The 27,878-nt window shown below is 34.8% G+C and overlaps 1 protein-coding gene across 4 annotated transcripts in view; it reads right to left on the bottom strand.

Moving 5' to 3' along the window:
* Positions 1-27,878, bottom strand: part of BLTP1 (bridge-like lipid transfer protein family member 1) — a 222,595-nt gene that overhangs the window by 36,104 nt on the left and 158,613 nt on the right. For 2 of the 4 annotated variants that reach the window (XM_059378048.1, XM_059378055.1), the window contains 16 exons: positions 26,802-26,970; positions 25,076-25,287; positions 21,607-21,805; positions 17,783-17,842; positions 15,609-15,835; positions 14,676-14,876; positions 14,351-14,481; positions 12,805-12,928; positions 10,173-10,282; positions 9,396-9,486; positions 8,777-8,839; positions 6,218-6,471; positions 5,454-5,669; positions 3,834-4,014; positions 3,106-3,307; positions 1,239-1,400 (listed from right to left, as the gene is read on the bottom strand). In XM_059378048.1, coding sequence (XP_059234031.1) covers positions 1,239-1,400; positions 3,106-3,307; positions 3,834-4,014; positions 5,454-5,669; positions 6,218-6,471; positions 8,777-8,839; positions 9,396-9,486; positions 10,173-10,282; positions 12,805-12,928; positions 14,351-14,481; positions 14,676-14,876; positions 15,609-15,835; positions 17,783-17,842; positions 21,607-21,805; positions 25,076-25,287; positions 26,802-26,970 — 2,602 coding nt within the window. The remainder of the gene's footprint in view (positions 1-1,238; positions 1,401-3,105; positions 3,308-3,833; positions 4,015-5,453; positions 5,670-6,217; positions 6,472-8,776; positions 8,840-9,395; positions 9,487-10,172; positions 10,283-12,804; positions 12,929-14,350; positions 14,482-14,675; positions 14,877-15,608; positions 15,836-17,782; positions 17,843-21,606; positions 21,806-25,075; positions 25,288-26,801; positions 26,971-27,878) is intronic. The other 2 variants (XM_059378062.1, XM_059378072.1) reach the window with 2 other exon arrangements.

Here is a 27,878-nt window from a genome sequence, read left to right as displayed (position 1 = left end):
GCATTATAAACATATATTTTTATCCCCAGGGGTACAGGTCTGTGAATCACCAGGTTTACACACTTCACAGCACTCACCAAAGCACATACCTCCCCAATGTCCATAACCCCACCCCCCTTCTCCCAACCCCCCTCCCCCCAGCAACCCTCAGTTTGTTTTGTGAGATTAAGAGTCACTTATGGTTTGTCTCCCTCCCAATCCCATTTTGTTTCATTGGGAGAGAAAGAATCTTAAGCGGACTCCAAGATCAGTATGGATCCTGATGGGGGACTCCATCTCGCGACTAGATCATGACCTGAGCCAAAATCAATACTTGGACACTTAACAGATTATACAAGCCAGACATTCTGGGCAAACTATTTATCAAAAGATCCTTTCTTGGGACACCTCGGTGGCTCAGTTGTTAAGCGTCTGCTTTTGGCTCAGGTCATGGTCCCCCGGGCCTGGGATCAAGTCCTGCATCAGGCTCTCTGCACAGAGGAGAGCTTGCTTCTCCTTCTCTCTCTCCCTCTGCCATTCCCCACCACTTGCGCTCTCTGGCTCTTTCTGTCAAATAAATAAAATCTTAAAAAAAAAAAAAAGATCCTTTCTCTTATGCTACTACTGAGATCAGGGATATAAGCACACAGAAATGTGCTTCTATAGCCCATCATTCCACACATCTTTCCCTATTCAAACCTCTTGCTCATTTCTCCAAATTCCAATCCCCCTCCTATTATAACAAACATTGTATAAAGAAAATTAAGACTTTGCCCTCAAGAAGTTTCCAGTCCAAGAGGGAAGCCAATGTAGGAATTAAGGATGTTAATTCTGTCTCTAACTAGCTATGGCCGTGAGAAAATCATATGACCACACCAAGATTTATTTTATTTGTAAATGAGGACTAGAAGATTTCTCAAGTTCTTTTTCAGTTTTACAGTCTTGATCACTGAATATATTATATCAAAATGTATAACATCATTAAAAATCCTTCTAAGTAATAGAATTTTAAAAATATTTGTGATACAGGAACAATGGGGTGGCTCAGTCAGTTCAGCACCTGCTTCTTGATTTCAGATCAGGTCATGATCTCAGAATCCTGAAATCAAGCTCCACATTGCGTTCTACTGGGCATGGAGCCTGCTTAAGGTTCTCTCTCCCACTCCCTCTGCAACAACCCTCTCCCCAACTGCACTTGCATTCTCTCAAAAAAAAAAAAAAATTGTGGTGGGAAAGTAAATACTAAGGAGGGTACTTACTTGTATAATTCCTTTCAATTGGTGTAATTGGGATAGTTTCCAGAGCTTTTTCCAGAAAATCTAACAGGCAGGGACTAATAACCATTTCTTCTGGCAATGACTGAAGTGCTACCCAAGCATATAATTTGGCTGTTTTTACTCCTCCACTTCCTTTTCCTTTGGCTAAAACATTTATAAATGTGAGGTGAATTTAATAGTTCCCATACAACATATAATAATTTTGTGAGAAATCAGAACTATGTATGACAGTTTAATCAGGTGAAGCATCTTATTCCTAAACTATATAAGAACACAGTAAAAATAACAAATTGACAAATATGATATATTAATATTAGAATATAAAGATAATTAATGATGCATATAATACAAGTTATTCCTACTTGCTCTAGGTCACAAATGTTGCTTCAATTTTTTGTTTAAAATTTGCTTAGTGTCTCATTTAGCATTATTTTGTCCATTTAAGAAGATATAGAGAAATTTGACTAACAATATTTTTTGTTAAGTGAGGAAAAATGTTGTTTTCAGGCTTTTCCTGTGTTCCTGTAGTTCTGAACTTGTAGATTACTTATAATGCCTCCCTGCATGACTCCCATCCCTCTTTCCTTCAGAAAGGGAATATTTCTGGGTGAGTAGAATGAACATAATAGCTAAGACTCAGCTAACTTTGGCTTAGGTTTCCACCCCCAACATATAGTAGTTTTGTAAACCTAGAAAAGCAGTTCAACTTCTATGAACCTGAACTTCCCTCATTTATAAAATGGCGATAATAATATCTGTCCTATACTTAATGGGAATAGATAGATGTGCCTTGCCAATTCAAAAGTGATGTAAAAAATATGTATTATTATCACATTTATTAGTTATTTTAAAAGATTTATATATCAAATTCCACCTCTAAAATGAAACTTTTTGAACTAATTCTTATTTAGCCTGATGTTCCCTTTTTTGGGGGAAATTTTACTATATATATAAGGTATTATTCATGTGGTGTGGTAGCCAGATTCCAAAATAGCTTTAGTGGCCCTTGCCTCCTGGTATTCATGCCCGTGTACAGTTTTCTCCCACACTGACTAGGGCTGACCTGTATGTTCAATAAGATATTGTGGAAGTGATGGTTTGTGACTTCTGAGGCTAAGCCATGAAAGACATGCAACTTTAGTAGCTATGTTCTCTTTTGGATCACTCCTTTCCAGGGAAGTCAGTTCCCTTGTTATAGGAACACTTAAACAGCCAATGGACAGGCCCAAATGGGGAGGAACTAAAGTACCAGTTTGCCCACCATGTGAATGGGATGTGATGGAAGTAGGTTTTCCAGGCCCAGTTGAGCATTCTGATGACCACAGCCTAGCCAACATCTTGATTGCTATGTCAAAAAAGACTGTCAAGTCAAGTTAGATTCACCAGCCAAACTGCTCCTGTATTTCTGATCCACAAACTGTGTTTGAGGTTATAGGCCACCAGGTTTGGGATCATTTGTTATGCAGGAATAGATAATTAATAAATGTGGTTAAGACCAATGTACTTTGTCTTAAAAGTACAAGTTTAATGTTTCCACTTAGATCAAAAACTCACAAATATGAACTATATAAAATTTTTTCTAAGTGAATAGATCTAAAAAGTTAAATAAATAATCTATTTGGCATATTAAGATTTTTTTAACAGTGATATCCTAGGTAGTATCACTTTGAGAAATAGCCAAAAGTTGGGCCAGACTTCTATATGTGAGTTTTATACCATCGTTATTGACAAGTCTATGGGATATTTTTCTTTAACATGTGAATTTGCAAGAAATTCTCAATAGAGCAAGTAAGTGATGACTAAAAGGTTACCAAAAAAATTAAAAATAAAGCATATTTTCCTGAAATACCTGAGGGAATAGGTGGGGGTTGGGGAGGAAGTAAGGTGTTAGTCTTGCTCTGGACATTGCAAGGTAAAGGAGGAGAAGGAGGAGATGGTGCACTATCTTTCATACCATACAGCTTGGACTCTTTAGAGAGCGTTCTTGGCAAGGAAGATCCTCTGGAGGCATTGGGTGATTCGGTCTTTAGTGTCTTGGAATTGTAATGCAACTGTATTAAGACAAATAAACTTTCAAAATTAAAATAATGAAGATGAGAAAAACCAACATTATGTAAAAAAAAAAATGTGGAAGAAAGAACACCAATCCAGGGGTCAGAAGACCCAGTTCCAGTTTATTACAAGTTAACACTGTGATACTAGCAAGATTCTTAGCTGTTTTTCATTTAAAATTTAAAAAGTCATCCCAGATATTAAGTTCCTCCTAACTTAATGTTATAGGAGTCTATAACTCTATAATCTAAAAAACAGTTGTTTAAGTTGGACAAGGAAAGGTTTAACAAATGATATGATTATCAATGCATAAAAAAGTAACTTCGTACTAACAAAGTTTCAATGAAGAAGCTGTATAAAAGAAGTGGCAACCTGAAGTTTGGATCTTCTTATGTTCAGAATATAGTTATATCAGAGAAAAATGCTGGAAAGTCTCACTTTAATATAATCGGTAAAGGAAGAACACACATGATAGAAAATAAACACTGCGAAGAATAATCTAATCCTAGACTTTAAGGTTTTTACCTTTACATCAACTCCAGGAATGTAGAATACTGTTGTTTCTAAATCACTAGACTTGGTCTGTAGAGAAGATGGTACTTTCTTGCCAGTCATTAAATGGGTGGTAGAAGCATAATTGGTTTGAAACTTCTTCTTTTTTGAAGGAGAGTCTTGATCTAAACTCCTGGAACTTCTATCATAACTCCTATAAATAGAAAAATGATTTTTATCTTTTTAAAAAAGGCAATCATCTCCTTTTGTTTATAATCAAACTTTTACTTATACAGCAAGTGGAATATAATCCTTCATTAATAAACCTGAAAAAGGAAAGCTCATTAGTGCCTGTAGCTAAGCTGGCTAACACCATGCATGGATGATATTCATGTTGTATGCTCTGGAACTACATAGGGCAGCCACCTTTAGGCTTTCCTGAGGTCACAGGGGTTTCACATGAACGTATCAGGTTGAGCCAAATGAAATTGCCCTTTATACAGGTAAAATCAGTTGAATATCAGCAATCTATTTTAATGAATTAGCATGCTTTTATCATTACTACTACATTTGTAGGAATTTAACTGTTTAAGTGCCTTTTTTATCTTCTCATTTTATAAAACCCTCCTTAGGAAAAAAACCATTAAAAAAAATTTTTATTTTTTAAATGTAATCTTTATATGCAACATGGAGCTCGAGGTCACATGGTCTACTGACTGAACCTGCCAGGTGCCCATAAAAATCTTTTATTGTGAAAAATTTCAAACATGCGAAAAGTAAACAGAATGGTAAACTGTAAACCCCTATGGCTCCATCTTCCAGCTTCAACAGTTGTCAGCATTCTGCCCCTTTTTTAAATTGACATCTCTAGTCACTTCCCATCTATTGTCTCAATTATTATTTTCTTTAGTTCAAGATTAGGAGATAAATGGGCGCCTGGGTGGCTCAGTGGGTTAAGCCGCTGCCTTCGGCTCAGGTTATGATCTCAGGGTCCTGGGATCGAGTCCCGCATCGGGCTCTCTGCTCGGCAGGGAGCCTGCTTCCCTCTCTCTCTCTCTCTCTCTGCCTGCCTATCCATCTACTTGTGATTTCTCTCTGTCAAATAAATAAATAAAATCTTTAAAAAAAAAAAAAAAGATTAGGAGATAAAGGCAAAAATTCAAAGAAAAAATAATCTAATCTTAAACCTATTTATAACACCACTTTTTCAATGATGGAGATAAATGGTGAAGCTACATTCCAATATACTGAGGCTTCTTTGTCCCCAGTTTCCCAATCTTGCTTTTTTTCTGAATTCACCAAAACTCTGAATAACCAAGAAATCTTTGAGTACTGCACTGTTCTTTAAAACAGAAATATTCACAATACAAGAACAGAGACTGAGAAATTTGGGCTTATTTAAAGGAGAATTACAAAGACACAACTCTTTTAATTAAATTGCTAGAATCTAAAGCAGAAATGCATTTCTAGTTGCCAGAAAATTTTATACACTTGTTTAAGGAACTAGTATGTTATACAAGTAACCACTCAAACTTAAAACTCTGATTAAATCCACTCTTTAAATCTGTATTTTGGGAGATGGGTGAAAAAGTTGTTTGTAATTCAGGGATATAGCAATAAAGTTAAATGTACCTTTTCTGACCAAATTCTTACCTTCTCAAGCTTATATCATCATGTTCTTGTAGAAGGGTAGTTGGGTGGAGAACACATTTTCCACTATCAATTTCCACCCGTATATCAAGTTCAAAGTCAATATTTCTCTCTGTAGCTGTGCCACTAAGACTTCGGTTGACTGGAGCTGTGGGCCAGCGTTCTGTAAATAACTGATGAACAGCAGCAAAGCCTGTTGCTTTTTTACGAGATGTGTGTCTAGAGAAAGAATTGACTGTTACATTTTACTAAATTCGAAGAATTTTCAACAAACTATTTCTCAATATGTTATGTGAGCAATAGTCTGTAAATAAATTTTACCATTTTATAAATTCATATATATTACTCAATTAGCTCATACTAATTGAAATTTTTCCCAAGTTTGATGGAGTCACATTTTATTCAACAACCATACACTCAGTAACTATTACACGCCAGCTGACATGCTAGGTGCTGAGGACACAGGCATAATCATTCCTATTGAGGAGTCTGAATGTCAATGTATGAACTATATTCTACATTTATAAGATTTCATTTTTGCAAATTGTGAAATGCTATTTTTCTGATTTTATTAAAAGAACAAAGAATAGGGAAAGAAAAAAATAATGTCATATGGAGCTAAATTACATTTAGCTCATTTAGTTTCTTAGTCTAGGCACATTAAGATTTTTTTTCTGTAAAATTTAATAGTTACACATAATTCTGCAAAGCTCAGTTTTAGACTCTGAAATACTACCGATGGGTCTCAAAACAAAAAGGCCACTTACGAGGGTTTCCGGTAAATATAAAACCTTTCCCTCTCATGGTCTTCATCCTTTTCATCCTTCTCAGAATCTTCACTAGTAGAAGACAAACTGTCATCCCGTCGGCCCTCTTCAGGCTGGAAAGGAATGCCTGATGAATAGCCTCCTGGAGTTTTGGGAGAACTGAACACGGAATATGATCCTTCACTATTTGCGGAGTAATGGGATGGTCCTTCGATGGTTACTGACAAAAGGTCCAGTTCTGTCTCCTCTGGAAACTGAGTGTAAAAAGATGTGAGTCAGGTTCACATTATACATCTCTTACTTAAAAAAAGAAAAAGAAAAAATATATGTTTAAGCATTTAAAATTCTCTCAAGGGTTGAATTTCCTCACCCTGAACCGTCATATGAAATGGCACACCAAGGAAGGAAGGTCTTACCACAGACAGACACACTACTGACATACTAAAAATCAGAGTGAAATTTTACATTATATAAACATATCAGCCTGTTAATTAGTACATATTGTGTAATTCTTTAAGCATAGTTAAACATGCTGTGGAGACAAAACAAACAATGTGATCAACTGTAAATCAGAAGGGCAAGAGAGTAATTAGTGATGGAAGAGCATGCAGTGTCCCTTGAGAAAGTATTTCATGCTTCTGGAAGCTTTTTATAGCTAGCTAGCTTTTAAAAATGAGTCCCGTCCCCCCCCCCCCCACCGCCAAGAATCTCTATTTGGCTGTAGACAACAGATGTGTCAATCATTATGTAATTAAAGATATGAATCTAACTTATAAATATTATTTTTTAAGGTGAATAGTTTATTATAAACACTATGTCACTGAGAATTGCACCAGAAGGCCACTGTATTTAAGTAGATAAAAAACAAAACAAAACAACAATAACAAAACTTCCTATGACCTAATTTGTTTTTCCAATTTGAGACTTGCTCAAATATCCTTTGAAAATGGGATAAGCTTTTGTGAATTGTTATGTGCAAGGTAATGTAATTTGTTGATACTATTAAATACAACAAAATTAGATACACAAAAATAGAGTACCATAATAAAAATGTCTTACATGCAGAATTCAGCTTTTCCTTATTTTTTACAATATATATGTTATTTAGTAATTAAGTAAAACATTTTATTATTCATCAGAACATCTTCAATATTTTAAAAGTAAGAATCTGTGCAATCCCTTTGTTTTACATTTATTTTACATTTAACCATGCCTTAATGATCTATTCTATAATTTGGGATTTTTATATGCTATTTTTTTAAACAAATAGCTTACATTACTATTTAAAAATAGGACTTGAACCAATTCAAATATTAATGCCTGAGAATTACTTGGTCATTTCAAAACATACTTGATCATTTCAAAACATACAAATAAATCATTCGTTTTACACCTGAAACTGATATATTGTCATGTCTCAATAAAAAAAAATGGATGGGGAAATATAAATTAGGAGAATCCCTCAATTCAATTCTTTAAATGATTTATTTCCAAGTTCATTTTTAGAAAAAAAAAAGGACATGTTTATCAATCTCCCCATAATCTCATAGTTCCTTTTTTTTTTTTTAAAGATTTTATTTATTTGACAGAGAGAGAGAAATAGTGAAAGAGAAAACACAAGCAGGGGGGAGTGGGAGAGGGAGAAGCAGGCTTCCTGCTGAGCAGGTAGCTCAATGTGGGGTTCAATCCCAGGACCCTGGGATCAGGACCCGAGCTGAAGGCAGACGTTTAATTAACTGAGCCACTCAGGCACCCCTATAATCTTACAGTTCTGAAACAAAATTCACTCTAAGTTCAGTGTAATGGTGGAATATGTACTAAAACTATAGCTTAAGAGGGCAGGGAAACAAAATGTATGAGAAATAAGTGCCACTTTTTAATGTAACTTGATGGAAAATTTCTAGGCAAAGATTTATATATCGAGTGTACGGATATATTTTTAAAATTTAATTTTACTTTCATGACTTATATTCAGGGAAAATATATGGTTCATAAAAATGTTAATTCAACTTTAAGTCCTTGGGTGGCACATTTGCCATACTGTTTTGAACATAATTTTTAAATGGATTTTTAAAATAAATGTATGCTTTTTTTATATGTACACAGTGACTCCAAAGAAATAGCATTCAATGATTAATTTGTTGTTCTGAGAGAAGTTTGATTCTAGTTTCAATTAGTTAAAAATTTTTTTAAAGAAAAGATTAATTTTGTCATTGAATGTAGGGAAAACAGATTCATTTAGGGATTAGCAAATAACTAATAAATAGCAGTTTTATGATTTGGTTAATTTGGTAAGCTGATTTAGTAATTCTGGAGATTCAGTAATTAATATTATACAGAACTAAATAAATACAGAACTAAAATGTTTTCTGCAAGAAATGTTTTCATGCAAGAGCTTATAAAATATACATGATGAAAAAGAATTCAATCTTGAAGCTTTATGTAAAATATTTTTGAGGTTTGAGTTTAGTATAAAATGAAAGGAAGACATTTTGAAAGCAGATTTTCAGGGTAGCTAATTAGTTTTAAAGCAAGATTTATGTTGTTCTTAATAAGTACCTGAAAATACCCTTCCCCAGGACAGCTGGATTGTGGCGTACTTCCCCATATTGTTTTTTTCAACTTAATTAAAATAATAAGAAAATATATAAAAACTCATGAAAAATTAAAAAAACAATGGTTTAAAAGCAAACAAACATTCAAAAAACAAAACAAACATGTTAACATAAATTTTAACATATACAAAATTAAATATAACTTTTAAGCCGACCTTCTAACTTCTGGTTTCTGCTATTATCTCTATATATTCTGAACTAAAATACATAATAAGATAAATAGATAAAGTATAAACATTCCACATTTACACTTGTATGAAAGACCTAGTTTAATATGGTTTCATACTTGAAAGGAAAATTATTCAACTAAGTCTTTCTACCTAAGATCAAGCAGTATGGAATCTTTATTCTAGGTGCAAAACACTAACATGAGCAGCATGGCTCTTAAATGCTAGCATAGCGGCAGTGTCTTGCTGTTTGGTAATTTAAAGACACTTCACCATCACAACTGGCACTTTCATTGTAGGTAGGAATTCATATTTTGAAACTGTAACTACTGTAATTTTGTAATTACTAAAAATTATTTAACACTGTGTATCTCTAACAAATAGTATCTCTCTTACTGTATCTTGGATATTGAAAGTTACTCTGGGCCCGGGAGATGCTGCATCCACACGGATTTCAGGGAGCTCCTCAGTTTCTCCTATTCGAGAACTGGAAGAAAAATACAAAGTTACTAAACATTAGCATTCTTTTTTTTAAAAGTCCCTAGACTTTATAAAAGTCTAACAAATGTCAGTAAATTTTTTACTGACATTAAATATTTCTAAAATTTTACCTTATCCAAGGATTAAATTTTTGGTATCCCATTCCTTAATCTTTAGCATCTCATTAAAAAACAAAACAAAACTGAACGTTTTGATTAACATGAGGTTTTCTGAAACTAAAGCATATTAAAAAAAATATAGTTCTTACTTTAAATGCTCATTTATTAGTAAGACAGTATTTTTCTTTAATCTGTAGAATTTCCATTTTTTCATATGCTAAATATGTATGTAGTCACATCTCTTCTAAAATGGTAAATTTATAGCAGCAGTTACTCATCTGCACACACTCATTTCTTTGAATAGTCCAAAAGTTTACACATAAACTTGTCTAAATAGCAATGTACTTCTTTTCTAAAAAGCACACAGTGATTGCAGTATACATACACTAGAAGAATTCCTCAAATAAATTTTTTAGTTGGATAGTATCCATTATTACCGATATTTGACTAATAAGATTAATTTTTGCTCCCTTAATTATGTAATTTCCCCAAGTAGAACACAATAAATTAGTGGATCTACATAAAGGAGTCAGTAATTTTATTACTTGTTTCAGTGGATGAAAATAGGTATTACCTTGCCCTTTCCATTCGTTTAAGAGGAGGTCTTCCAGAAGCAGAAATGCTTTTAGAACGGCTATAACTTGGTTTGTAACCCAAACCCCACTTATCCTTTAGAGAAGCAGCCTAATGAAATGGGAGAGGAAGAGTGACTTTAGACAGTTGCTTATTGTCATAGTATCTGACTATAGGTAAAATATTCTATTCAACAAAATAGTATATTTTCCCCAGGTCAATAACATGCTACTTTAAATTTGTCTTTAGGGGAGCCTAGGTGGCTCAGTGGATTAAATAAAGCCTCTGCCTTCAGCTCAGGTAATGCTCCCAGGGTCCTGGAACTGGAAGAAAAATATGAAGTTACTGAACATTAGCATTCTTTTTTTAAAAAGTCCCTAGACTTTATAAAAGTCTAACAAATGTCAGTAAATTTTTTACTGACATTAAATATTTCTAAATACTTACCTTATCGAAGGATTAAATTTTTGGTATCCCATTCCTTAATCTTTAGCATCTCATTAAAAAACAAAACATGAGATCAAGCCCCACATTGGGCTCTCTGCTCAGCGGGGAACCTGCTTCCCCCTCTCTCTCTGTCTGCCTCTCTGCCTACTTGTGATCTCTCTCTGTTGAATAAATAAACAAAATCTTTATAAAAAAATTGTCTTTAAATGTCATTTAACAGTATAGATGGATCAAAGTAGAGCAGGACTCGGCCACTCTTTAGTCCTAACGTCAATTAGAAGGGTTGTACAATGGAAATATGGTTCACCATCTGGCCTGACAGAGAAAAGAAAAAGACTGGAAACAGGATGAAGGGTACAGAAATAAGCTGAGAAGAAAGGAAACAAAGGGAAGAAGGCCAAAAAAAAAAAAAAAAGAATTAAAAGGAAACATTCTGGGAGAAGCTGGGTGGCAGGAGGAGGTAAAAGGGAGATCGGAGGAGAGCAGGAAGGGGAGAGGGAGAGGCTGGGATGGGGAGACCAGTTGGGGTGGGGGAACGATTGATCATTTTAAGTACCACCCCCTGGCATGCCTGCCATAGCACTATATGAAAGGAAAGGAAGGGGTGACCTCAACAGTCTACTTATCTCTAAATGTGTAATTGGGATCTAGATATTGAAATGATCCAAGACAATGGAGATGTGGAATGCAAGAGGACTGAGGAGGAAGTGAGGGGGGGAAGACAGATGAGATATATGCTAAGAACACTGATAAAAGTTCAAGAATTTCCCTAAATCTCTCTACATAGTTTTATTTTTAACAGTCAATTACCAAATATAAACTACCTTATAAATAGTGCATAAGCAGTACTTTACTTTTATTTTATGATTGTTAGGTATACAGTAGCAAAAATTTTAAACAAAGACTTATGCATTACAGATCATCACTATCCATTTATTACCATCAGAAGCCAGTGATGAATAACTTAAACTGGATTTTATCTTCAATTTGAATAAATAATTTAGAACAGTTTTCAAACTAGGATGTCTGGGAGTTCGGGGTGGTCAAGAAAGGTCAAGCCAATAAACCCTGAATCCCTGCAAACTTTCCCCTCTTCTTCTGGTCCTAGCAACTCTGATTTAATGCTTTTTATGTATTAAGGTGCCACTAAAAAATGAAGGGTTCTGCTGATTATTAAAAAAAAAAAAAAGAGTTAAGAACCTACCTCTTCTGAAAAAAGTAGTTTTTCCACTAACAAGACCACCTTGACCCAAGGCAACCTACCTTCATTTGAATACATTTTAGAATTATTTTCTACTATATGTTTATAGTATATCTATCTACATACTTATTTCACTTACTCAGCAACTGGACTTATTCAGCAATTGGACCAAAAAAATGTGGTAGGAAATGGAGTCAAAGATAAATAACTTGTTGTTTAAGAGACTCATATTCTAGTTAGCACAACTAAATGTGCATAGAAAAGAGAATGAAGTGCTGAGAGTACAGAGTGGCTAACAGGTAAAGTCAGCTGTGGAAAATGGGACGGGAGTAGAATGGACATGTCAAAAGACTCATATTTGAGTAAGACACTAAAAAGACATTACGGTTTTATGAAAGGTGGATAAAAAGTAGTGGCTAAGGACAGACTGCAGAGTCCCACTGTTTGGGTTTAATCTTGGCTCTGCCAAGGTTAATGACTGTATAACCTTCGTCAAATTACTTGGCTGCTGTCTCAGCATCCTCATTTTTTTTTTTTTTTTAAGATTTTATTTATTTGAGAAAGAGAGAGATCAAAAGTAGGCAGAGAGGCAGGTAGAGAAAGAGAGGGGGGGAAGCAGGCTCCCTGCAGAGCAGAGAGCCTGACACGGGGTTCGATCCCAGGACCCCGGGATCATGACCTGAGCCGAAGGCAGAGGCTTTAACCCACTGAGCCACCCAGGCACTCCTTAGCATCCTCATTTTTAAAACGGGGAAATAATACATGCTACTTCCTTTGGCTATTGTAAAATTTAATGGGTTGTTAAATGTAAAGTGCTTTAAATAACACCTAGTACCTAGTAGATATGGAATGTACAAATCAAGTGGTATTATCACTAGAAATGGAGAACGAAAGAGAACTTAAGTATGGTCACAAAGTTTCATAAAGTGAAAAATAAAAGAACGGTCTACTCTAATAATAAAATTCTTCTTAAATGTTTACTCACTCGCATACTGGACCTCCGTAATTTCTTACGAACATCTCTTCGAATATCATTCACAGCAACAGATTCTAACTGTTGATAACGCTGAATTTCTTGGTTTATGGTTCCTTCACTTGCACCTAATTTTCTGGATGCAAAATAAATACTGCAATTAGTGTAAAGGGGTGACAGAGTAAGACTGATTTATATTTGCTCCCTTTTAATTCTTTCACTTTCAGAATATCAAAGATATATGGACAGGCCAAAATCCTTAAAGTTAACACTCATCCCTAGTAAACTGTTAAAAAGCTCTCTAATATTTTAGGAAACAGCTCTTTCCCACTTCCGCATTAATAGCCTCTGTGACAATCTCATGAAAGCTATGGACTCACTCTGCAGAATAATGTCTGAATGTAAAATTATACATATATTTAAGCCTCAGGTAAAATTTAAAGGGAGGATGTATATTTTGCTACAAGTCACTTTTAACCCCCAAGAGCAAAACTCACACTGCAATGTAACTCAACAGGAAAATGTGAATCGCTCTATCATAATTAATTTACAGATCATTTTTTAGGTAATTCCTTTCATTGTACAAAATGCACATTATTGTTTAGAGTTCCTGAATGCAAAAACCACAGACACAGGTGGTATATGAAGATCAGAAAAGATAGGCATGACTATCACCTTTTGGGAAAACAAAAATTTCGAAGTTTGATGATTAGGATACTTTGTCTTCTAGAGCAAGTATTATTTAATCAATAATATGCAGTAGGCAATAGATAAAGAAAAAAATATTACCACCACCTACTCCCGACCTCCCTACTCATCTTATATCCATCTCAGTTTTAGAGAATTGTTAATACAAGCAGGCAAAAAAAAAAACCAAAAAAACAAAAACATGAACTTTAACTTCAGACACACACAAGTTCAAATACCACTTCTTTAACCTCTCTGAGCCAGTTTTCTCACCTATAAAGTTCGGATAATGCCATCTAATCTCACAGAAATCTTGTGAGGATTATATTAAAATAACATGTCAGATTCACAATTGGTACTTAAAAAATGCTAAATTTGTTTCCTTCCTTAAAAATTTAAATTCCAGACACGTGTTGTGATGAGCACTGGGTATTATATGCAACTAAGGAATTGTTAAACACTACATTCAAAACTAATGATGCACTGTATGTTGGTTAACTGAACATTAAAAAAAAAATTTACATTCCAGAAATACCAATGTTAGCAAGACTAACACATATATTAATATACATATGTGAAGGTATATATAGATATATACGCATATGTAGAGATATGTATATATGATACATAGTCTGTCATTAAACTGCCCAGAAATGGGGAGTTGTGATGAGAGCTGGACAGAACCTCACACCTAACTTCATCAGTAATGAATGTATGATCTCAGGCAAATTATCAAACTCTACTGGACCTTGGTGATCTCATTTATAAATTAAGGGGGGTATACTGGCCCAAATCCAGTTTTCTCCCTATTTAAAATTCTATGATTCCATTATTAAAAATATTATATTATAATAAAAATCATTACACATACTTAAGATCATCTATTACTTTGGCCTGTTCATTCAGTTCTCTGATATCGACTATACGCTTCATAATTTTTCTTCCTCTAAGTTCTCCTGGCTGGCTACAAGATGCTCCTTGTCTTCGATAGTCTACAGCTTCCTGAAAAATCAAAAGCATGTCTGTTAATACCACTTTCAGGTCACACCGCAAATCTATACTATCACAAGAATAACACCTTAAATCAAAGGAAGCATGCAAGAATCAAAGCCATCTATATCAAGTAAGATGATTGGAATTCTCCAGTGATTCAAATCCCTTCATTTTCACAAGGAATCTATGTAGCTGCTACCTACATTTCCCCATGAGTGAGCTCTGCATGCTCTCAAATGGGACTGGCTAGACTGAGGGGAGCCCCACATCTCTGGGTCACACAGATACTCTGCAGGAACAGAATGGCGCTGATTTGGGGGCGTCAGGCCTAGAAGGTGATTTACAAGTCGCTGCCCAAAGGTGAGCTTGTGGCCATCTCCACTTACTGAACTTCCATCTGAACTCTAAATAATAAACAGTAACATTAATTTTTAAAAAATTTCTTTCTAAGAACAGGACTATTTCAGGAAACAGTTAAAAGATATTTTAAAAATGTTTAAACCAATACCAGAATAAAAGCCGAGAGTAACTTGCTTTTAAACTACCAAATAATTTATACTATAAAACATACAGTACAGAGGGAAATACATTTTTTAAATGTATATTTTGTGTACAAGCACTTTGCTTTTCAGATTCATTTTTTAGCATCTTTATTGAGATATAATCCACATGCCATAAAATTCACCCATTTAAAATGAACAATTTATTGGTTTTGAGTATATTCACAGTTGTACAACTGTCACCACAATCTGTTTAGAACATTTTCACCACCCACCCCCAAATGAAAGCTCATAACTAACAGCAATCTTTCTCCATTCCCCATCCCCAATTCCCCCAGCCCTCAGCAACCACTAACGTACTGTCTGTCTCTATAGGTTTGCTTTCACTTTGTTTTTACGTTAGTACATTACCTATAGGTTAAGGCACAAGTCTTTTGACAGCTAATAAGAAAAGTATCAATAAAAAGATAATATTATGAAATTTTAAAAAATTACAAAATATAGACACAGGAAACCATCACTCTCTTCTTTCCTCTACAATTATCAACTACAATATAATAAATAACATTAAGTCAATCTTTTCCCTGTCTCAGGGTAAAGGATAGTCCAGAAAAGTCTAACAGTGAGTTTACTTACAGTATGGATGGTGGGAGACATAGTATCAACTTCATCCTCATCTGACAGGTCAGCTATGTTCACTGAATTTAGATCAGCAATGTCATCTATGTCCTCCTCTCCTGTCAGTGTCGTAAGGGTATTGCCCAGAGCATTAAGTCTTTTGCCAATGTTAGGATCCATATGGACATCGATCCCACACATCTTCCATAAAACATTGAGTGTCCACGTTCCAGCACTACTACTTTCTGTTTAAATAAAGAGAAGTGGCATTTTTGGTAAGTCTTGATTGAGTTCAGATATTTAAATCAATCTATATTTCAGGAATAAAATGGATGATGGTTTTATTTAATAACTAATCTCTCCACAACTAGGTCTGGGATTGATTTCCCTCTGCAGAGTGTGCACCTTTGTTTCCTCTGTGCAGCACCCTTCTTTCTCCTGCGAACAATGGATTCCCTCTTCCCCCCACTCCTGAACTGATCTACCCTCCCATGGCTATAATGGGAATTTCCATGACCCTCACTTATTAGCCAGAATTAGATAAGTAAGCCAGGTGAGAGTCAAAGTTGGAAATCTAAAAACCCTTCTCTGGACTTCAGGAAAAAAAAATGATCCCTTCTCTAGTGCTTGAGGGAGGGGGAATGAGGCTCATGGGCTATGGGCAGCCATATCTTCTGGCATGTGTAAGGAGGAAGTCAGTAGTATGAAGAAAATGAAGCAGCCAGAGAGGAGCAAAGAAGAAAGCCCTGGTGGCAGTCGAAATCTTGGATCCAGGAGTTTCTGAGGGCCTCTGAACTGACCTGTTCCTTATCTTCACTGAGATAGCCATTTCGAAGCTTAACTGTGATCTGCATGTATCCTTTTAATAAACTCTCCCTTTCGGTTAAGATGGTTTTCATGGGTTGTCACTTAAAAACCAGAGTTCTGACAATGACTTTTACATGACCTTTCTCCAAATACATATGCGTTTACCTCAGTTATCACCCATTTCTTCTAACATTACTCCTGGAAATTTCCTAATCTTTTCAGTTCTCCATCAGTGGGACTGTTGGCCTTGCTATTTTCTGAGGCAAGTTACTTAGGATGAGCACCAAGGCTAGGTTTGGGGAGGATAACAAGAAATAGTAAGGAGAGAAAGGAATTCTACTAACTTTAATCAGCTTCTACTCGCACAGACATTTTGAGGATGTAGCTCCCTTTAGCTCACCCTTACTCTTTACCTTTACCAAGTAAAATCAATAAAAATGTAAATTGTACTATCTCATCTTAGTCGAGACAGGTTATAACTTCTGGAGTTATCTCCTAACCAGTTTCCTAAGATATTTTTTCCTTTCTAATCCTTGAAAGTGTCTGCTTTCTTGCTCACAAAAATTCAGTAGCTCTCCCACTTTCTACCAAATTAAGTTCAGACTCCTTATTATCCTTTAATATTTTTCCCATATTACTTTTCACATAACTCTGTCTACCCAGTCTGGACAATTCTGACTAGACACTGGTTTCACAGCATAACTAATATTCTGTCGGCCTGAATTTTCTGACCCATACCCTTCCAGTTTTTGCTTCAGAAACAATTTTGTCTGTCAAGTCCCTGTTCAAATACTTGTTAAATATTAAAAGAAGCTTTCTCTGCACCACCTGAGTAGCTCAGTTGGTTAAGTGTCTGCCTTTGGTTCAGGTCCTAATCCCAGGGTCCTGGGATCAATCCTGCCTTTGTGCTCACTGCTCTGTGGGGAGCCTGCTTCTCCCTCTGACTCTGCCTCTCTCTCTGCCTCTTTTGTCTCTAATCCTAGTATCCCTCAAAATTTGAAATTTTTCTCTTTCCTCATCAGATTTCAGAAGCAATTAGAATTTCATATTTTATTGAACTTACCACTTATAGCTTAGTCACACTGCAGAGCCTCAACTACATTATAAATCAAATTTATAGAGTAGAAAAGTATATCCTGTCTTTGTCTTTCCTAAAACTTTTTGCAGTATATCAGCAAGTATCTAATAAATGATTGTTAAATAGATAAAAATATGCTAATATTACTATAAAAATGGTTTTTTAAAATCAAGGAACACCAGAATTAAAGACTCAATGTTAATATAAAGGCTTTATGTGTGTATATATGTATACTTACATATATAGGTATAAAAAAGCAAAATCTAACTTATTTATGTAAAAAAGGTAATACCAGTCATGAACTTACCAGCAGCTGCCTGTCCTGTAGTCCTAGAACATACTTCATAGGTGCCATCTGGAACTACACCTGCATAAAATCACCCCAAAAATAGTTTTCAATAAAATTATGCTTGTGTTTATAAAAAATTAAAAATTAAAAAAAAAAAAAAAAGAAAGAAAACTAGGATGCAAAAAAAAAAAAATTATGCTTGTGATTAAATACTATTTTATAATTAAATACTGTACTGTAATACCAAAGATTATTATCTAAATATAAATAGGATCACTAGCTTCTTTAGGCCTCAATTTCTAAACTGTAGAATGAAACATGAAACATCTACCTTAGATGTCTTGTAATATTCTGTATCTCAACATTTTTTTATTTTATGCTTTTAAGAATTTAACTGCAGCTTTATCTTTACATTCTGCATGTGACAATACCTGACTGACTCTGAAACTAGTTTCCAGATGCTATGACAATTTGTGCCATCCTGTGAATGGCACTTTGAGAAAGCAAATGGTTTAAAAATAATTTTCTGTTAATAAGAACTTCCACATTTAGGTCACAGACATGATTTATTAGCCTTGTCTTTCCATGGATCATTTTATGAGGAAAAAAATGACTGACTGCCATGATGTCAGTCTCATAACAATTAAGCTCCTAAAGTCATTGACCTATCCCCAGAACACATCTAATTTTAACTCTGAAAAATTTACTACCACTTAGCTTTAATCTGATAACTTCAACTTAAAAAAAAAAAAAAGAAAGAAGAAAAAGAAAAAAAAGAGGTGAACTAAATCAACAATTTCAAACAGTAAAGGGGCATACCATCTTTGAGACAACTTTTCAAAAAGTGAAGCCTAAGGACAGGATTAAGACTCTTTCTCAGTAATCCTTCATAGAAACAAAATTTCAGTCTAAACCTGACAGTCATAAATCTTAAATGAAATGTCCTTTTACAATTCATTCTGTAACTTAAGTTGCCATTCAAATGTTACTCAAATCTGAGTTGCAGAAATACTCTAGCTTATTTTGAGAGAAACAGTCTATTAAGTGGCAGTATCTATTTTGTAGGTTTTTAAAAGATAGTGCCAATATCTTTAAAATCTAAATTATATTTTTTAACCATATGGTACCTGTGCTTTACATACAAATTACAGAATTTGAGAGAACAATGTCTTGTCTTAGGGTAAAAGATTGCCTAATTAACCTTTAAAGTCATGGTTATAAATCAGAACAAAAAGGACTTAGGTAACTCTTTCAAATCTAAGAATGCTGTAATGAAAAGAAAACCTTCTGAAATTTGAGTAACATAATGGAGGCCAAATGAAAGCTAGTAAAAAAAAAAAAAAAAAAAGGATAGAAAACTTCTAGGACTTTCAATCCCAAGAATTTTTAGAGAATTTTTAAAAATTAATTTTTAAAAAATTACATAAATTCATATATTACAGAGCCATGATAAATTAAAAAGGAATTTTAAGATTTGGGGGGAGTAGATCCAAATCTTCAAAGTGAGGAGAAGGAAATCAGTGAGGCTCTTCCCTGTTTTGCCTATGGTCTCTGAGTCAGAGACAGAATGCTGAGTTGGATCAACCATTAATCTGAATCCAGGAGGGCAATTTTCCTGCTTTTTTAATCTCATGTTCCCCCAGGTGTTAACAGAGAGCTTAAGGCTTTCAAACATCTCCTTTACCGCCCCCCCCCAATACTACAGTTTCAAACTTTAATGGTTTATATAATTTTTATAAATGAATGTTAGTGAAGAGTCTGATCTTTTCTATCTACTTACATGCTCCTTTGAATCCTACATACAAATTTTTCTAATTTTTACTGCACTTCCTAGAAAACATTATCCTCCTATAGAGGCATTTCACCTAGATCACCTTTTTTCCTAGGGCCTGATTTTAAAATGATCTGTTAAAAAAAAAAATCCTATAGCATAACTCTACTGTTCGTTGTTTCTCTACCCTAATTCAAACATTTCTGAAAATACTTAATGTCATTTCTGTTCTATTTATTATTACTAATAAAAAACTATTTTGCCCCTGTTATAATTTATTTTTTTTTAAGATTTTTTTTTTTTATTTGACAGAGAAATCACAAGCAGGCAGAGAGGCAGGCAGAGAGAGAGAGAGGAGGAAGCAGGCTCCCTGCTGAGCAGAGAGCCCAATGCGGGACTCGATCCCAGGACCCTGAGATCATGACCTGAGCAGAAGGCAGTGGCTTAACCCACTGAGCCACCCAGGCGCCCCATCCCCTGTTATAATTTAGAATATTTGTGTCAATAAAACAAATACTCAACTCTTCTGCTTCCTTCCCAAGACACCAAACAAAAAGCATGTCATAAAGACAAGTCATTTATGCTTAAAATTCATAAGAAGAAAAACAGCCTTCATCAGAAATCTTTACAAATAAGCTTCTATCCAGTTGTTACATATATTTTTAAAAGTCACTAATAACTCAGTGGGTTAAGCCACTGCCTACAAAAACTAAAATAAGTAATTTTCAGCATATTAGTATTCTACTTAGTTGGTATAATAAACACTGAGGTGCTGAGTTATTGTTTATAGCTTTTTAATATATGTTTTTGATTTTAATTCAGGGGCATATTTCTCAGGCATTTTCCCTTTATAATAAACTGTTAAGGAAATGGTATTCTCTCTTTGCTTCCAAATACATTTATCCATTTTAATGATTATAAAAAAGGTAAAGATATCATCTTACTAGAAATCAGTAATTTAACTTTATTTTATGAAAAAAAAGACACAAAAGTTATTAGTGACTTTTAAAAATATATGTAACAACTGTATAGAAGCTTATTTGTAAAGATTTCTGATGAAGGCTGTTTTTCTTCTTATGAATTTTAAGCATAAGTACTTTGATATCAAGTCCTCCTAGTAACTTGAAGTTACTTGAATTTCACAGAAATTCCACTATTTTACCTATGGATTATTTAAGTGAGAAGCCGTCACAACAGAATTTCACCCATAATTTTATCTAGGTTTTAGTCAAAATGAAATGCCAAAACTTCAAGTTTTGATATAAAAATTATGAAAAGTTTTCTTGTTCTTTAAAGAAGATCCAGAACTGGGAAGAAAATTTTCTTCCAATGGAGAAGGGAAAAAACTACATAAACAACAGCATACCACCTTTGTAAAGTAAGTATTAATTTTGGTTTAGAGATTGGCTGAGGAATTTTAGCTTGCAACCTTTAATTCCTCAGTTTTTCTTTATTAGAAGATTAATGATGATTTATGAGCTCTGCTATAACATTTCTTATATTAAAATAAAAATAAAACCACGTACCTTCAAAACTGTATATAAAGATAGCTTTAGTTACACCCAACCTTGAGTATTATGGAATCAAAGGAATTCACACAAGTTACACATTGTAGCTTACACATTTAGACATGTGAATTTATTCGTATCAATATTATTTTATGGCTGGAGTTTCTATTTCTGGTTATCTACAACCTGATGATCTATGTCATATGATGAACTGGATCTTGCACATTTATCACTTCCTTTGAAGATCCCCACAGAGCAAAGATGTTTTATCTGGTCATTCACGAATCAACCATAGGAAAAAATCAGGTAGTAAATGAATCTTCAAATGCTAGACTATCAAGAAGAATGCCTAGTTGATTCATTTACCAAAACTACTGAAAGCTGCAGTTTTTCACAAATATGACCTATCTTTAACTAAAAAGAGCCCTTATTTCAGAAAGTCCAATAACATTCCTATAAGCTAAGCACCTTTTGGTTTTACAAATGAAGACACTGCTTTTCTGCCTTTTTTTTTTTTAATTAAAAAAATTCTAACCCTCATGTAGAAAATAAAAGGCACTCACAGGCATTCATCACTAGATCGCCACGAATTTCTGGTTTCCAGTCATCCCACGATGTCTCAAAGCCATCAGCAAAACGAATACAAAAGTTTTTGAAATGCCCTTTACTAACCAGAGATTCTGAAGAACAAGCAGTGATGAGAGTACTTTCAATGGTCAATACTAAAGCAGAACCAATGTCAAGATCTCCAGTGTGATTAGACTGCAAAATATATTAAAAAATAAAAGAATGTTTTAAATTTGGAAATTCTCACAGGATTCATAGGAACAAAAGTTTAGAAAAAGTCAAGACTAGAAATCTTCATTAAAAAGCGGCTTAGAAAGTTGTCTACTTTTAAAAACTTAAATTGTTGGAGTACATATGCCATGAGCATCTTTTCTTTTTATTATGTTCAATTAACCAGCATATAGTTCATCGTTAGTTTTTGATGTAGTGTTCAATGACCCATTAGTTACGTATAACACCCAGGGCTCATCACCGCACGTGCCCTCCTTAATACCCATCATCTGGTTACCCCATCCCTCCAACCCCTCTTTTCTGTAACCCTCTGTTTGTTTTCGGAGTCCAGAGTCTCTCATGGTCTGTCTCTAATTTCTTCACATTCAGTTTTCCCTCCTTTCCCCTATGGTCCTCTATGCTATTCCTTATGTTCCATATGAGTAGAATATTAATTGTCTTCATATTTTTTATTACTTGCAGAAGGTTAAAAAAGGTCAGAGGAGAGAGCATGAGTAGTTGACGGGGAGAGGGAGACCATCTTAAGCAGGCTCCATTTGGCATAGAGCCCCAGCAGGGCTCCACGTGAGTCTCCATGTGGGGTTTGATCTCACTACCTTGACATCATGACCTAAGCTGAAATCAACAGTGTAAGACTTAATTGAGCCACGGAGGTGCCCCTAATTATCTAGTTTTCTATCCCAAGCTTCTGTTTTAGACAACTGCCTCTGGTGTATATGGCTTTCCTGAGCTCTGTCCATAATGCCATTAAAAAAACAACATTCTTCAACTCCTGGGACATGTTGTCAATCACTGACCCAGAATTTTTCTTCACAATGTCTTGCTTAACAAATTCTAAAAGTTAAACTCATTCAGCAACTGGTTATAGGTTAAGGTAAATTTTAATAGAATTTGATATAATTGTAACCTCTTAGGTTCAACCCTTGATAGGGGTTTATAGTCCTCTGTTCGTCTCATATGCATGTCCATAAATTATGAAAATTCTTGCTTTATCTGGTATACATAACTTGGAAATTTCATTACCATTAAGTATGGCAGCTTAAAGGCATTTTGAAATCCTTCACCCCATTTTAGATGAGGTTACTAAACATTATTAAACAATATTCTAAATGTTCTTTTGCTTCTATTTCATTAACAATTATATGCCAAAGACTTGTTTGTTAAAAAACAAAACAATAAAAAGATTCTGAAAACTAAGCTGCTTATTTTTCCAGGTAAAAATTAAGATTCACCAGAGCACCTGGTTGGCTCAGGGGGTTAAGCCTCTGCCTTTGGCTCAGGTCATGAACCCAGGGTCCTGGGATCGAGCCCTGCATCGGGCTCTCTGCTCAGAGGGAAGCCTGCTTTCCCCTCTCTCTCTGCCTCTCTGCCTACTTGTGAACTCTCTCTCTCTGTCAAATACATAAACAAAATCTTTAAAAAAAAAATAAGATTTTTTTCATGTGTCTGATAGCCATTTGTATGTCTTCACTGGAGAAATGTCTGTTCATATCTTCTGCCCATTTTTTGATATGATTATCTGTTTTGTGTGTGTTGAGTTTGAGGAGTTCATTATAGATCCTGGATATCAACCTTTTGTCTGTACTGTCATTTGCAAATATCTTCTCCCATTCCTTGGGTTGCCTCTTTGTTTTCTTGACTGTTCCTTTTGCTGTGCAGAAGTGTTTGATATTGATGAAGTCCCAAAAATTCATTTTCGCTTTTGTTTCCTTTGCCTTTGGAGACCTATCTTGAAAGAAGTTGCTGTGGCTGATATCGAAGAGATTACTGCCTATGTTCTACCTCTAGGAGTCTGATGGATTCCTGTCTCACGTTGAGGTTTTTTATCCATTTTGAGTTTATCTTTGTGTACGGTGTAAGAGAATGGTCGAGTTTCATTCTTCTACACATAGCTGCCCAGTTTTCCCAGCACCATTTATTGAAGAGACTGTCTTTTTTCCACTGTATATTTTTTCCTGTTTTGTCGAAGATTATTTGACCATAGAGCTGAGGGTCCATACCTGGGCTCTCTACTCTGTTCCACTGGTCTATGTGTCTGTTTTTATGCCAGTACCATGCTGTCTTGGTGATCACAGCTTTGTAGTAAAGCTTGAAATCAGGTAACGTGATGCCCCCCAGTTTTATTTTTGTTTTTCAACATTTCCTTAGTGATTCGGGGTCTCTTCTGATTCCATACAACAAATGTTCATCATCACTAGCCATCAGGGAGGTTCTAATTAAAACCACATTGAGATATCACCTTACACCAGTTAGAATAGCCAAAATTAGCAAGACAGGAAACAACATGTGTTGGAGGGGATGTGGAGAAAGGGGAATCCTCTTACACTGTTCGTGGGAATGCAAGTTGGTAAAGCCTCTTTGGAGAACAGTGTGGAGATTCCTCAAGAAATTAAAAATAGAACTTCCCTATGACCCTGCAATTGCACTACTGGGTATTTACCCCAAAGATACAGATATAGTGAAAAGAAGGGCCATCTGTACCCCAATGTTTTAGCAGCAATGGCCACAGTTGCCGAACTGTGGAAAGAACCAAGATGCCCTTAAATGGACGAATGGATAAGGAAGATGTGGTCCATATACACTATGGAGTATTATGCCTCCATCAGAAAGGACGAATACCCAACTTTTGTAGCAACATGGATGGGACTGGAATAGATTATGCTGAATGAAGTAAGTCAAGCAGAGAGAGTCAATTATCATATGGCTTCACTTATCTGTGGAGCATAACAAATAGCATGGAGGACATGGGGAGATAGAGAGGAGAAGGGAGTTGGGGGGAAATTGGAAGGGGAGGTGAAACATGAGACACTATGGACTCTGAAAAACAATCTGAGGGTTTTGAAGGGGCGGGGGGTGGGAGGTCGGGGTACCAGGTGGTGGGTATTATAGAGGGCACGGATTGCATGGAGCACTGGGTGTGGTTCAAAAATAATGAATACTGTTATGCTGAAAATAAATAAAAAATAAATTAAAAAAAACTTAAGATTTATCATATAGGTATCAATCTCATCATAATTCTGTGGCAAAGTCTCATGCTTTTGAGCAAAGTCTCATGAGATTCATATTTAATACACTAAGGATGAATAATGGCTGAAGGAATCCAATCTTACTTGCTATTTATTAAACTCAATTATAAACTGTTAATCCAAAAAAAATTATTATAGTCTATATACACAGAAATGGTAAGTAGAATGTTGTATTCTTAATCTTGGACTATGATTTGATTTTTTGTACCTGTGCAGTATTCGTGATGGGCAGGCATATTCCCAGATCATTCACAGTAAGCTGGAGGAAGAGAGTCCCAAAGGCCTGGGCTGATGTTTGCTGGATACCTGGTAGCATATCTACTACCTCCTTTGTAGCCATATGAATATCTTTATGTAAAGCCATTCGTTGTTCATTCCAGTTGTCATAGGCGGCCTTATAATTCAGCCAAAACAGCACAGCTTTTTATAATTAAGGTGGATTGGAAAGAAAATTAAAATCAAAGCTGTAAGGTTAGAAGGCAAGTAAAACTCAGTAGTTGTAAAATCTGGCCGATTAGTAAAAATTACTCCCGTGAGAAAATTATAGCATTAGAATTAGAAAGGATCTAAGAGGATATAGTCAATTTGACAATGAAAGCAGGCAACTGTATAATGGCAGAAAGAAGAAAACATTCCAGGTCCATTTTTTCACTTAACAAATTATTTGTGAAATGCCTATTAGATGTTATGTACTAGGATGCAACAGAAATTATATGAAAACAAAACATGGTCCCTGATCTTATAAAGCTTGCTGTTATACTGTTAAAAATTCTTGGAGGAGAGAAACCTAACAGTAGGAGTATACATTAAAAAAGATATGACCTGCAAAGAGAGGCCAAGACATCGGAGTCTGTAACAAGAATGGAACCTTAAGGAAAACCTTCATTTAATGCAGTGTAAAGAAGGAGGAACCTAAAGAGGGAGAAAACTAAAGGCGCTAGGGAAGCAGAAGGAAAAGCAAGTGTCATGGACACAAAGAGTAGAAAGTACTTTAAGGAATTGTGAAAGCTGATGACAGGTTAGTAAGATGTGAAATGAAAAAAAGTACACAGAATTTAGCAAAATAAAACATTATCTATAACACTGCCAAAAGAATAGTTTTCTAACAGGCTTATCACCAGCTAATGCCTACCACCAATTTAAATCTTAAATGGTTTCATAAATGGTTCTTCATTACTTCTACATTTCCAACATATATGCCCAATATACATAAATTAGACTCTTATCTGTTCAGTCTTATTTCCTATTATTTTCTTTTATGAAAACTGCTACATGTTTTAGGCTACTGTATTAATATATATTCATTCATATTCTCTCTCATTTGGTAAATATTTAGTTATTACTATAAGCTAGGGACTGTTCTAGACTGTTATATACAAAGGTAAATAAGACTAGCTTCATTTCCTTGTCTCCCTGGTGAACGCCTGACTCCAAGTCAAATCTGAAGGATTAGTTTCTCCTCTTAGAAGCACAGGCAAAGTTAGAAGACTCCCTCATTTGGGGCACAGGTATCTCCAACTCCTCTCTGTAGTGTATTTTGCTCTCTCCCACTGGACTGAGAGGTCCTTGAGGGCAGGGATCCTGTTTTCTATATCTCTCTTCCACTTCCAGACAGTAAATGTTTATAGAATAAATGAATAAAGACAGTGCCGGAACAAATGGGTCCAACAGTTTTTAAAACCAAAAACCTAGTATTACAATTAAAATTCTGAATCAGACATCCTATATATCCATGTAGAAAAGAAATGACTTTAAAAAGAAAAGTAAGTTTAAAAAATGAATAAGCAAAACACTATTCTTGGATGCTCACATTTCAGAATTAGTAGATGTTCATCTATCAAGCATTTACACTGGTACACTACAGATGATTTTTATCCAACATTGCCAAAACATTTCTAAATCCAACAAGATAGTGTTGATGGACTTTATCTTACCTCTGTCAAAGGCCACAGGTTGTGCATAAACAATTGGTCTATTCAAGGTAATAAGCACAGCTTCCCTATCGGAAGAACCACTGATTTCTTCTCGGAGGGCATTTCTTAATCCAATTCTGGTTTTAAAATAGGCAACTTGATGAAAATCAGAACCAGCTTCCTCATAAACCTAAAATAAAATTAAAAGCTCAATAAAAGTAAGTAATGGAAGACATTTTGATAAAAAACCTAAAAGTTTTAACAATTAATAGTATTATTCATCAAATGAACTAGTGTATACTTTTCTTAGTTTTATTTGTCAATGATACATTCCTTATATTCTGTACCATAAACACCTGAAATTAATAAAGAACATGAATGGATAAATAAGAAGTAAGTATGAAGTCATACATAAAATTCATAGAAAAGCTAGGACAAGGCCCATACTTTTTTTTTTGTTTGTTTGTTTTGTTTTTTATTTGACAGAGAACACAAGTAGGCAAGAGAGGCAGGCAGAGAGAGAGGGGAAAGCAGGCTTCCCTCTGAGCAGAGAGCCCAATGCAGGGCTCGATCCCAGGACCCTGAGATCATGGCCTGAGATGAAGGCAGAGGCTTTAACCCACTGAGCCACCCAGGTGCCCCTCAAGGTCCATATTCTTAATGTCAACATATTAACTGTTCTAAGATAATTAGATCCTTTCTTTTCTTAATATGTATTGCCATTCAGAAAAAAATTACTGTTTTTTTAAAGATGGCAAGAAATTTTTCTTCATTTATTTCTTCACATAATTAATATAGCCATTCAATTTAGAAAGTACGACTGATATTCCTTTAATTAATTCTTCAAATAAAAGGAAAAAGGTTAAGATCTACATAATAATTTCTAGCAAAATAAGAACAATAACAAAAAAATGCCCCAATGAACTACCAAAATTTTATTTTTATAAAACAAAATCTGATTTATTGCTGTGAATGTGTATGTGTGTAAAACTTTCTATACATATATACACATACATGTATAGACATATATACACATATGTGTATAGACATATATACAAACATGTTTGTGATATATATGTGTACATGCCTACGTAAAAC

The sequence above is a fragment of the Mustela nigripes genome, chromosome 1 (genome assembly GCF_022355385.1).
Source record: "Mustela nigripes isolate SB6536 chromosome 1, MUSNIG.SB6536, whole genome shotgun sequence".
Taxonomy (NCBI): domain Eukaryota; kingdom Metazoa; phylum Chordata; class Mammalia; order Carnivora; family Mustelidae; genus Mustela; species Mustela nigripes.
This window is presented reverse-complemented; position numbering and strand designations above follow the sequence as displayed.